The sequence below is a fragment of the Chlorocebus sabaeus genome, chromosome 3 (genome assembly GCF_047675955.1).
Source record: "Chlorocebus sabaeus isolate Y175 chromosome 3, mChlSab1.0.hap1, whole genome shotgun sequence".
NCBI lineage: Eukaryota > Metazoa > Chordata > Mammalia > Primates > Cercopithecidae > Chlorocebus > Chlorocebus sabaeus.
The window spans coordinates 1745478-1758280 of record NC_132906.1 but is presented as its reverse complement, the minus strand read 5'-3'; the positions used below and the strand labels follow the sequence as shown (position 1 = coordinate 1758280).

Sequence of the window (12803 nt, the reverse complement as noted above, 5' to 3'; positions counted from 1 at the left end):
ACACATGAAAGTGTGTGGTTTGGTTTAAGCATAAATATGAAAAAAAGGCATGAAAGCTGATAACAAGATATAATTTGTATTCATTGTTTTTATTTATTGAACAAACTGTTCGAAGAAAACTTGTTTTAACTATTAACTTACTATATTCTAATACGTCTTTAATGTTTCACATAGCTACTGCATTGGAGCTTGTAAAAATAACTTCAAATTCCAGTGTCAAGTGGAGCATAAGATTTGGTTTCATTTTCAAAACTGCTTTGCTGAGAAATATATCCTAAACGGCAATTCTCATTTTACTTCCTTACAGCTCCAACAGCTGCAGGACGAATTATAAAATGTATTTAACCCAATCTGAAAGTTAGAATTTTGATCTCTGAAGAAAGTAGTTTTGAAGAGTCTCGCACATGCCAGAAAAAGGATTTAGAACTTTGATAAGGCTTCAGAAAGTAAGAAGCACTGTGAAATTTTGACAAAGAGCTACCTTCTTTTTTTTTCCTTTTTTTTTTTTTTTTCCAAGAATGCTTCAGATCTATACTATACGATTTAATACTGTATTATACATGGATGAGTAGTACTTCACTTTATTCTTGAATTTTTCATCCTTCTGGGCACATCGTATTACCATGGACAAAAAGATATTTTAGACAAACACATTCAAATGAGCATTTATTTGTTCTCAAATAAGCAAGTGTTACACACATACATATACATCAGCATATATATTTATGTTTTCTGAATATTCGTTCAGAATGATTATGCTTTCAAACACTGTGTATCTTTCTGAAGCTGCAGACAGCTTTTTGAGGAGTGGCTGGTTAATAAGGACCCAGAGCCATGGTGATTTTTCAAAGCCTGTCCCAGGGGAACATCACCAATCTCTAGGGAAGGATGGAAATGGTTTACAACACCTTTTGTATGGACTGGTTGCCTTTAGGATGCAGAGCTGCCTTCCTACCCAATACTGGCAGGCTTAAGATAGGACTGATGCCATGTCCTTATCTGCACTTGCAGTGCCGTGTCATTCATCATTGCCGTCATCTTTGGAAAAAAGTCACAACACAGTGTGACAGTATGTGTTTCTCTGCAGCTATGACAATTTTGGTATTTGCACTAGGGGAAAATATACTTAGACAATCCCCACAATAAAAAATGTCCCATATGTACATGTGCTAGCTCACTGCTTTTCTCCTTTAACTTTATTAAAAGATTTTTAATGAAATCTGTGAGCATTATGTTCTGCCTAAATAATATCTTAGGTTATGCTTCTCAATATATACATTTGAATGACAAATTAAATGTTTCTTACAAAATGATTGCAATACATTCTGAGATCCTTTGAACTGAAATATAGAAAATATTTAACAAAATATGTGTGTACCATCTAAATGTAGCTATAGATTTGTTTCTTCTCTCTAATTGTTTAGTATCATAATGTCCCCTTTCCTAAGTTCTCCTGTTCCATTAATCTCATCTAATTCCTTTTTAAATTTAACACTTTAAATCAACACATATACCAATATCTTTATTAATCAATCAACCAATAAATACTTCTTAAAAATTATGAGGCGAGCTACAAAAATCTAGAAAACATGTTGCAAACTATCAAGCAGATAATATCCTAACTGAAAAATATGGCAATCCAAAAATTATTGGCCCGGCGCGGTGGCTCACGCCTATAATCCCAGAACTTTGGGAGGCCGAGGCGGGTGATCACCTGAGGTCAGGAGTTCAAGACCAGCCTGGCCAACATGGTGAAACCCTGTCTCTACTAAAAATACAAAAAACTATCCCAGCATGGTGGCAGGTACCTGTAATCCCAGCTACTCGGGAGGCTGAGGCAGGAGAATTGCTTGAACCCAGGAGGCAGAGGTTGCAGTGAGCTGAGATCCCCCCATTGTACTCCAGCCTGGGCAACGAGCACAAGACTCCATCTCAAAAAAATAAATACATAAAATAAAATGATAAAAGTCTACATATTTTAAAATATCTTTATATCACTTTCTTTACCAAAAAATACTTGAGCCATTTGAATAAATGCCTAAAAAGGATTTGTTTGTATTTTTTAGCAAGAAATTGTGGTGTCATAGGAAAACAAAGCTAGAAAGTCAGAACAATGCAGATCGGAAAGCCTACACAATTACTAGACATAAGCCACAGAGTCAGCACTGAGGAAAACATGATCAATTACAAGACGCAGAGTGTCCAAAAGAGCAGGCTAGGTAAAAGATGAGGGGTCTTTTATTATCACTAGAACTAAGAGAAACTTCCCCTATTGATTCTTGCCAGGGGATACAATATGGCTTACTGAGCTACAGCCTCAACAACAGTCTTTTAATAATGTAATATTGAGTTTCATTTTGCTGTACACGTTCTTCAAAGTGATGACAATGATAGACAATAAATAACTGAGAGTCGCATTGGAGAATTTACATAGGGAATATTAATATATAGCCAGTCAAGGTAATCCAGGCCAGCTGCTGTAACAATCAACCACAAAAACCTCAGTCTCTTAACACAAGAAAGTCAGTGAAATGTAGATTGTGTGTTTCTCTCCAGCAGCTCTCCGTCAACAAGTGACCTACCCTAGCTATCCCTGCTGGCATGCATGGCCTCTAAGAGCCCTGCAGAAGAAGAGGTGGGGCATGGAGAAAGGTACATTGGCTCTTACAGTCAGCTCTCCTCACATGCCATTGGCCAGAGTGTGAGAACACGGCCACACCTCACTGCAAGGGAAGCTGGGAAATATATCTTCCGTGTGCCCCAGAAAAAAATAAATAAAATGAGATTTGGTGAATGTATAACGTTGCCTCTGCCACAACAGAATGCCAGGCTGAGGAGATTGGATGTCACGTAAAACGCACTAGCCTGGAGTTCTTAAAGGGGAGTGTCAGACTACATGGCATAAACTAATGGTATGAGAACAAAATATTAAAGCTTCTACGCACTGTTAATTTCAATCCAACAGCAACAAATATGTATATTATATATTTTATATATGTATATATATATTAAGAACTATAGGCTGGGCACAGTGGCTCATGCCTGTAATCCCAGCACTTTCGGAGGCTGAGGCGGGTGGATCGCCTAAGGTCAGGAGTTTGAGACCAGCCTAGCCAACATGATGAAACCCCGTCTCTACTAAAAATACAAAAATTACCTGGGTGTGGTGGCGGATGCCTATAATCCCAGCTACTCAGGAGGCTGAGGCAGGACAATCGCTTGAACCTGGGAGGCAGGGGTTGCAGTGAGCCAAGATCGAGCATTGCACTCCAGCCTGGGCGACAAGAGCAAAACTCCATCTCAAAAAAAAAAAGAACTATATCTATATATATTATATAGGCCCTAAGTAAGAAGGCCTCATGTCATGATATGCAAGACAAAAGAGTATAAGTTCTGTGACTTGAAGCATTCATGAGAGATGTCCTTACTTGACCGTGAGCTTTCAATAAATTGTCAGGGGTTGCAGTTTCTGTGCACCCAGTTAGGTGATTTACTGGTTATATTATCTAGTGTTAATGAAAATAAGTCTGATGAGAATGGATACCCGGATTTTTTTTTTTTTTCTTTTGAGACAGAGTTTCACTCTTGTCGCCCAGGCTGGAGTGCAATGGCATGATCTTGGCTCACTACAACCTCCACCTCCCAGGTTCCAGCGATTCTCCTGCCTCAGCCTCCCGAGTAGCTGGGATTACAGGCACCTGCCACCATGCCTACCTAATTTTTTGTGTTTTTAGTAGAGACAGGGTTTCACCATGTTGGCCAGGCTGGTCTTGAACTCCTGACCTCAGATAATCCGCCTGCCTAGGCCTCCCAAAGCGACGGGATCACAGACGTGAGTCATCGTGCCTGGCCAATATCTAGCTTTAAAAGAGTCCTGCGAAAACTCCACAGACAGATGATGCTAAAACATTAAAATGCCAGTGAACAAAGACAAACTAGCAGGGCTCATGCTTCTGCTCTCCAGCTTTATTATAAAATAGAAACAACTACCTAATCAGACAAAATCAGTCCCCAAAAAAGGTAATTATCAAGACAGTTATTTGAAAAAAAATGATTTATATCCACTATCATTAATAATGAACCTAATCCTAAATGTACATCAGGAGTGAAAATCCAGACCTACGCTATGTTATAGCTCTTAAAGACGGCGAGTGGAGTTGTTTGTTAGTCCTGGTGGGTTCCTGGTCTGGCTGATTTCAGGAGTGAACCTGCAGAGCTTCCAGGTGTTACAGCTCATAAAGGTGGTGTGGACCCTAAAAGTCAGCAGCAGCAAGATTTATTGCAAAGAGCAAAGGAACAAATCTTCCACAACCTGAAGAGAATCCAACCTGCTCACTGCTGGGGGTCTGGGGCGGCCTGCTTTTATTCCCTTATTTGGCCCCACCCACATCGTGCTGATTGGTCCATTTTACAGAGAGCTGATTGGTCCATTTTACAGAGTGCTGATTGGTGCATTCACAAACCTTTAGCTAGACACAGAGCACTGATTGGTACATTTACAATCCTTTAGCTAGACATAAAAGTTCCCCAAGTCCTCACCCAACCCAGGAGCCCAGCCAGCTTCACCTCTCACAAGGACTAGGACTGGGGCTGACCCTGTTTGACCCATGGCAGGCCTGCTCCAGTGCCCAGCGCCCACTCTTGGGGTCCTGGTGGGTCCTGGTGCTTCCTCATGGCACACCCGACCAGGGGTTCTGGCACAGGTCTGCAGGTCGGGGAGCGGCCCAGCCCTGCCAGCCACTAGCCCACAGGGCTCAGGTACCCCAGGGGGTCAGGGGACCTCTTGGGCCTGGTGCCCACCCTCAGAGGCCCTGGGTGGAAACAGATCACACCTCCCGCGCATTCTGTGGCTGTCTCCTGGAAGACAGACCTCCGTGGTCACTCCTTCCTCCAAGCAGCTCAGCAGGCCCTTCGCTCTACCAGGCTGGCACTTCTACCTAGGGAAGCCCCCAGGCTGAGGTGCCCCCAAACTAGGTACAGCTCTGCGCGGACCCCGCTGTCCTGGCGTCTGGGTTCCACATGTGAAGGCCCCACAGATGGCAGGAGCGCCTGTGAGACAGCTCTTTGTCTCTGCCAAACATGTCCTGGCCCCTAGATCTTTGCCCCCATCTGAAGCACTCCCGGCAAACTCTCAACACCCAAAGGTTGCCATGAAGTCCTCACAACTGGAAGAGTTCACTGTGGCCGTGGCCAGAGGAAGTGATGAGGCGAATGAATCAAAGCTGTGGTATCACCTGCCGGCAGGCCAACCAGGTGGCAGCGATTGCCAACACTGCCTGCCACCAGTCTGCTTGTGTGCAAGGTGCAGGCCTGCCCACCTGGGAGTTCCCTATCACACCTGGCTCCACCCTTCTTGCCAGGTCTCCACTGTCTTTAGCTGGAGACAAGACCTATATAAGGTCATTGTCTGTCTGTGAGAGCCACTGAATGGTGACCATCTCAGTGGATTTTTCCGAGTCTCGGAAGCACAAAAGAAACTCAGGGCAACCCAGTCAACTGGAGAAAGAAGCTCTGGAGAAAAGCCAGATTCTGCTGCCAGATGTTCAGCCTCCTGTCCCGCTGATGGCCTCTGGGTGGTGGTGCTGACACCACGTGTTCACACCATGCCATAGACTAAAGACAGCTAACTAGCAGACTGGCTTTGGGGAAAAGGAATGAATGATGAAATTGACATTTTTATTTGGGTTTTTAAGAAACAAATAAAAATGTCAAAGCATTTGCATTTACTCAGTGGCTTGGTCTTCTGCACAGTTAAGGGCAGGCTATGATATTCTGGATGTCTCAGTGCACAGGAATACATATCACAGTCTTGAACATTTCTGCGGAAATCTTGCGATCAAGGAACATTTCATGAAATTATTTAGATCTTTTCCCTTGCTCCTCTGGACATGCTGTCTTTCTTAATTCTTCTCTGTCACCATCTTTGATGTGCGTGAGATGTACATTTTACAGCTGAGAAGGAGCAAAGGAAAGAAAGTGTGAATTGTCTCCTTTGGTGGGCTACACCAAACTTTGGAGATATTATAATGGACTTGAAAATACCAATTAAATTCTTCTCACATACACTCTGTGTTCCATAAATGTATTTCCAGAAAAAATCTTTTTTTGCAACCTCAAATGTTGTGCTGTCACTAATTTTCATACGTGTACTTTATGACAACACAGACCTCTCTCTCTGAGATGTGGAAGTGTTACACAACACTCATAAAACAGACTTCTTAATCTTCTTTCTGTTGGTGTCCCCCCAACCTCCTAGCATTTTAAGCAATTTACATTACTTTTTTTTTCAGTAAATGTTTGTGTCCATTGGATTATAAGCGTTATTAAGAAATACAAAAACAAAATATTGGTGTGGGTTTTCTTTCTATGAGCGCTCATCTTTTAAAAATACATAATGAGCTGGGCACAGTGACTCATGTCTGTAAACCCAGCCCTTTGGGAGGCCGAGGAGGGAGGATCACTTAAGGCCAAGAGTTAGAGACCAGCCTGATCAACATGGTGAAACCCCATCTCTACAAAAAATACAAAAATTAACCTGGCATAATGTGCACGCCTGTAATCCCAGCTACTCAGGAGGCAGAGGCACGGGAACTGCTTGAACCTCGGAGGCAGAGGTTGCAGTAAGCTGGTATCACTCCAACTACACTCCAGCCTGGACAACATAGTAAGACTCTGTCTCAAATACACACACAGACACACACAAAAAATAAAAATAAAAATACATAATAAAGTATGTAGAATAAAATTGTGTGAGCCTAGGGGCTATGCCAACATAATCTAATTGAGGGAAAAGGAGAAGGTGGCGATGAACTAAGACTGGCCATGAGTCAGTAATTGTGGAAGTCCAGCTCTATGTACATGGAGACTCATCATTTTAGTCTCTCTAATTTTATATACACATGAATTTTTCACAAGAAAAAGCTAAAAAAAGACAAGTATCATGGTTTCATTACCTCAACTAATAGTACAGTCACTCCTTCCATTTAGATTAATATATTTCTGTGAGGTACCTGTTTGAGCTATGACAGTCATCAAAAACTAAGGTATAAATTAACTCAATATAATACCAAACCTTGTATCTCATAAAACCTAAATCAGCATTTTCCAAGTTAATGAAGCCAATTTAATTACATAGATCTCACTAAAATACTAAGTTTTAGAACAAAATATTCATTGCATCTTTAATAATAAAAATATAACTTTATTTTGTAAATACTAGTTCATCTTTACATCACCATTCACATTCTTACTATGTGGCTTTTAACATTTAGTTGTAAATGTGTAGATTTAAGAAATAAACATACATAAATGGGGGGTTACATACCTTTAAAAGTTTCCAGCATAGAGGGCACAGGCCAATGCGTCAGAGCACAGCCCGTGCCCAGGAAGCTGTATCCTATTTGTCCTTGCTGTTGCCAACGTGTGGTCCCATGCCTGGCACACATTTCACATTCGATACAGTTTGTCAACTAAGGAGAATAAAAGACACTTTGGAGTGGCATACAATAAGAATTTTAGAAGTGTAAAAATAAACAAACGTGTCTCCTCATTTTCCAACAGGGAGACAGAGGCTTAGGAAGGGTAAATCACAGAGCTAATGGATGTATGGTGAAAGAAATGTTTTCACATAGACCTGTGGGATGCTTCAGAGAAGAAAAAGATGAAGCAAAGACACACGTTAAGAGACAGCCACAATCATTACAGCGCAAGGTAATGGGAGCTGCACTGGGAGGGAGGGAAGGTAATGAGATGCAGAGGAGGATCTGAAAGACACACAAAACACTCCTCTGGGCACTGCTTTCTCACTGTCAGTAAGATTTCACTTTAACCTATTTCTACACATGCTGGTATCAATCATGATACCCAGATATTTTTACTCATGGCCCCAAACTGCACAAAAAGACATAATTAGCAGTTCTTTTGACTCATCTGGGGCCTCTGAGAGTGATTCATACCCTCCGCTACACAATTATCCACCATAAATATAGTTCAACCTCTGTCTATTCCAAGCAATGGTTCTTTATAATGTCCATTCATATGCTTTTTACTTCATCCCTATAGGAGTCCCACCTCTTTAACTATTCTTTTGAGATCTCCCATATTTTTTCTCCTCCACCTAAGATAATCTGTCTCAGTGCACATTATTCTGGAATAGAGCAGTAAACAATCTTGCAGAATCCAATAGCAATTTTTGTTTTTCTCCCCCACACGTGCTAAGATCAAAGATGTGTTCGAGTTAATAATTTCCCTTAAAATGGAAATACGAAGGAGTAAATATCTTTGGTGAGAAAAACTAGTTGACCTCTTTTGTTCAAGACCAGTAACCCAGAGGGAATCGAAGTTTTGATTGTCAGTAAAAAGGCAAATAATCTGAAGAAGCGTGTGGATAGTGGCTAAGAAAGGCCACGATAAAGTCTGGGCAAGCAGAAGAAATACACTGGTGAAGCATCTGAGATTCAGAAGAGGAGCTCAGCCTCAAGGTGGGTGGGGACGCTGGAATGGGTGGGTGGGGAAGCAAGAATACCCCGGTGACAAATGTACAGAGGGACAAGGGGGCTGCCAACTGTTCCATAGACTGGAGATCATTGTGTGGTCCCTGCCTGGCCCCCAGGACACTCCAAGCCAGTCCCCAGCTAGCCCTTCTGCTCCAAGCCTGTCAGCACACACTGTATGCAGCCTTCCCCAGGCTCTCACCCTGCCTCAGACCCCAGCAAGTTCCAGATCAAGTCTTCTCTCTTCCCTAGATGCTTTTCTGCCTGTGCCAGTCCACCACACCCTTGCCTCTCTGTACAGTACAACCGTCAGAGACAATTGTTTTGAAATTCAAGCCTAGCCTCTCCAGTGAAAATAAAGCTCCTTAAGAGCAGTGTTTCTGACATACCACTTCTGTTCTTCCTTCAGAAAAAAGAGCAGGAGTAAATGAATTAAGAATGATACTTTAAAACAATCAGTATTTCCATCCTGGTTTTGTCCAGCTATTTAGAACAGTATACAATGTACAGCTTTAAAAGCAGCCTCTTATTTGAGGGTTGGTTTATAAACTGCATGGTTGAAAATACATCCCAGCCCAGGACTTTACAGCTGATGATCAAGAAATGAACAAAGCTGGAGCCCAAAAAGACCAATATAGTCAATGTGCTTGGACAAATGTCAGCAGCTGCCAAGGAGGATTTCATACTTAGAATGGTTATTCGACTAGAGATCAGTTCTATTTTAAGAATTTGTTTCCTCTGCATAAGAAAAGTTTGAATACATTAAATAAGTGAGAGTTCTAGATGCCTGGGCACATAATGAAAGTTTTAAAAATAACTAATTACACTGTTTTCCAAGTGGGTTCAAAGATTTTCAGCAAAATAAAAAGAAGCTTTTGTTTTTAAAATAAAGTACACCAAAGGAATAATATACTTCTGTATTTCAGATGGCCAAAGCATAGAAATATGAACCCCAGAGTTTCATTTGTGCCATTTATTTATTCACTTATATACTCACTCATTGAATGTCTATTATATGCTGGGCATTGTGCTAGGTGCTAGAGAAGCAGGGAAAAGGAAGACATCTCACCCACAAGGATGTCAAATTGTGGGAGAAAGACATTGTTCTTAAATATGCCATGTTTTAATAGGAATCTAAACTTATCTTGGGCTTGAGGCAATAACTGAGTAATAGATGCCAGGTTTCATAAAATACCTAGAGGAACTGTGTGAATTAGGCAGTTAGAATTATACAAGTAAAGACTGTGGTTTCTGGAAATCAGGAATAAGCTACAAGGTAAGACATCCAGGGTGTCCAAACATATCCTAGAAGTCCTATAATCACCAGGAAACAAGCTAGATGTCAATAGTCCAGAAAAGCAGGACATGTGCCAAGAGCTACCAGAGTTAGCAGAGATGAAAGACAGTCCAGAGGTTGACAAAGTCAGGCTAGATTCAAAAAAGCAGGAAAGTCTCGGGTTAAGATGGGCTAGTGATCTAGAATTATGGACATTCAGTCAAGCTCATTTGTGTTCACAGGGCAGAAGTAAACCAAACCTTGACCACAGTAAACGCACATCTGTCATAAGCCTACCATGTGCCAGGCATTTGGCTAGTCACTTTATATAAAATATCTCATTTAGCTCCCCCACCCCAAACTGTAAGAGGGTTGTTCGCAGATGAGAAAATTGAGACTCAAAGAGATTAAATACCTTACCCCAAATAGCAGTGATCACCTGCCGAATCATGAGTTATTTACAAATGAGAAAATGGAGACTCAGAAAGATTAAATAATTTGCCCCAAACCACAGTGATCATCCTGGTAGAGCTAGGATTCAAACCTTGAGGTCTGGCTCACAAGTCTGTGAAGTGAGGCTTATCTCTCTACTTCCTGCCTGGGAAGGCACACTGAAAGTGAGTCCAGAAGCTGAGGGAAAAGTGAGGAACCTCTGACTGCAGATGAATTTAGACAAGCCAGCTAAGAGAAAGGGAGCAAGGATTAAGGGCAGATAATAACAAAGTGATCCACGGGACTTCCATTGAATGATCAAATTGGATTTCATGTGACAGGTTTTTGTTTTTGTTTCTTGAAGTTTTGTTTTGTGCAAAATTTCAAGACAGCAGTGATTATGTGATTAGGTGTCTTGGGCCCTTTGATGTTGGCTCCGTTACTGCATGCCCAACTAAAGCTTCTAATAGCTGGGGACATTTCAGAGGCTGAACAAAGAGTTTATTAAAGAGAGTTACTCAGGAAAAGTGAAGACCAAAGAGTGGAAGATTGGAGGCTGTTAAATAAAACCAAGTAGTCTGCCTCAGCTACACCACGTATCACCAATGGAACAGCCAGGACTAAGCCTGCACCAGGGAAAACCTCTGGGTCCCTGCTGATAGACACATGCGGCTGGTGTGCGGCTGTGTCTCTATGACTTTCAGTTCCAGGTAGGATACGAGCTACTATCAAACCCTCTGTTGAAACTGAATTTAAATTCAACATTAGCAAATAGTGAGTGACTGAAATAAAGAGAATGCCTTGTCTGAGAGTTCTTTTAGCAGAAATTAAAGAATAGTCAAGACCATGAGCATAGGAAGACATGAACAACACAGATGCAGAAGAGGCTATTTCAAAAAACGTTTCACAGTTTCACAAGATGAAAAAATGAAAAGGAGAAACCTGCCCACACAACCGAGGGCACTATCTTGTTTTGGACTAGGAAGCTATATTATACTGTCTTCCTACTCTTCCTATCATCCCATCCCCACAGCCTTAGAAGGCAGCCCCGGAACCGAAGGCCACCTCCTGCGGTTCCGAGCGTCGCCTCAGCAGCCGCACCCACGGCGCACGCTCGGTAGGCGGGGCTGAAGCCTGTCGAATGTCGCGAGAGTTCCCAGCGGTAGGCGGTGGCGGCAGGAGAGACGCGCCGTGTAGCTGCGCTTCCGCAAAGATGGCGGCGGCTGCGGGGAGCTGCGCTCGGCTGGCGGCCTGGGGCGGAAGACTGCGACGGGGGCTCGCTGCCAGCCGACGGGCTCTGCCGAGTCCCGGCCCCTTGGCTGCGGCAGTGGCCGGCGCCGCCCTGGCAGGAGTAGGAGCGGCCTGGCACCACAGCCGCGTGAATGTCGCGGCGCGCGATGGCAGCCTCACCGTCTCAGCACAGGTACGGGACGAACTCCTGCTAACCCCAGTCAAGCTCCTCCCTCCCCTGACGCCCTTTGGCGGGGAGTGGTTTGGCGCTGGGCGGCTGTCCCGGAGCCGTGGGTGGGGGCGCCGCTGCGTGTCGGGGCGCCCTGATACTGGTGGGACTCGCTCCTTCCTGGACTGGCCCCCGCCCTGAGCCCCCGAGGGCCTTCGAGGCCGGTGACAGGAGATTCCGCCTCCCTTGGGAGAACCCCGCGGACGCTGAACACCACAGCCCGCAAACTGGCCGCACTAATTTCGTGGTGATGAGTGTGGGCGTGTCTTAATTCAAGGCTCCTAATTCAGAATCTCACTGCGCCTCGCCCCTTCCTCCTCTCTGGTCTTTGAAGTGGCGTTCACGTCCACAGGTGTTTTGCGTCCGGTTACCCCGCTGGGATATACCTTTGTTAACCTTTGTAAGTTTTACGACCTCCTCTTTGCATAGCATGATGAAGTTCTGTCGATTGCTTTTTTAAGTCACGAAGGTGTCAGCCATAAAAATTAACCAGTTGATTTCCAGATTTTATTATCAACTTTAAGGAACATTATTGCATGATTATAAACCTTAATGTCTTAGTGGACCATTATAAGTGCTAAGCAAAAATTGCTCCTAAAACCTCCATCTATTAAAGATAAGAGTCGGCCGGGCGCAGTGGCACACGCCTTTAACCGCAGGACTTTGGGAGTCCGAGGCGGGTGGATCACCTGGGGTCAGGAGTTCGAGACCAGCCTGGCCAACATGGTGAAACCGCCCCCCCTCCCCACGTCTCTATTAAAAATACAAAAAAAATTAGCTGGGCATGGTGGTGGGAGGCTGAAGTGGGAGAACCGCTTGAGCCCGGGAGGCGGAGGTTGCAGTGAGCCGAGATCAACCCATTGCACTCCAGCCTGAGCTACAAGAGCGAAACTCCATCTCAAAAAAAAAAAAAAAAAAACAGATTCAAGTTCCCTGTTTCAAGATAGATAATGTAACGCATTTGGAAATTTGAATAAGTAGTACTTTAAAATTTTTGTAGACTTAATAAGTTTTTACATAAGAGCTTTTTTGAAAATTGAAAGTAGTATTTTATTATTTTCTTTTTTAGATTTACATTATGCCTTTCTAGCGAAAAACTCAAGGAACATTCAGATACAACAAAAAAGAGAGGAAAGAAGGCCTT

At 43.2% G+C, this 12803-nt stretch overlaps 1 protein-coding gene and 1 long non-coding RNA gene across 4 annotated transcripts in view; one reads left to right on the top strand and one right to left on the bottom strand.

Moving 5' to 3' along the window:
• Positions 1-672: 672 nt before the first annotated feature.
• Positions 673-11393, bottom strand: LOC103248986 (uncharacterized). Of its 2 annotated transcripts, none has more exons than XR_012091732.1 (3): positions 11266-11393; positions 7325-7469; positions 673-3274 (listed from the first exon to the last, which is right to left on the bottom strand). It is a non-coding gene; the product is annotated as an uncharacterized lncRNA (long non-coding RNA). The 2 variants fall into 2 exon arrangements; XR_012091733.1 differs by lacking the exons at positions 673-3274; positions 11266-11393 and adding exons at positions 3309-5952; positions 6554-6672 and having other exon boundaries at positions 7325-11258.
• The window catches only part of MICU2 (mitochondrial calcium uptake 2), a 108119-nt gene continuing 106700 nt past the window's right edge, over positions 11385-12803 (top strand). For both annotated transcript variants that reach the window (XM_008021707.3, XM_008021706.3), the window contains exon 1: positions 11385-11623. In XM_008021707.3, the coding sequence (XP_008019898.3) occupies positions 11414-11623 (210 nt within the window). In that variant the 5' untranslated portion in view covers positions 11385-11413. The remainder of the gene's footprint in view (positions 11624-12803) is intronic.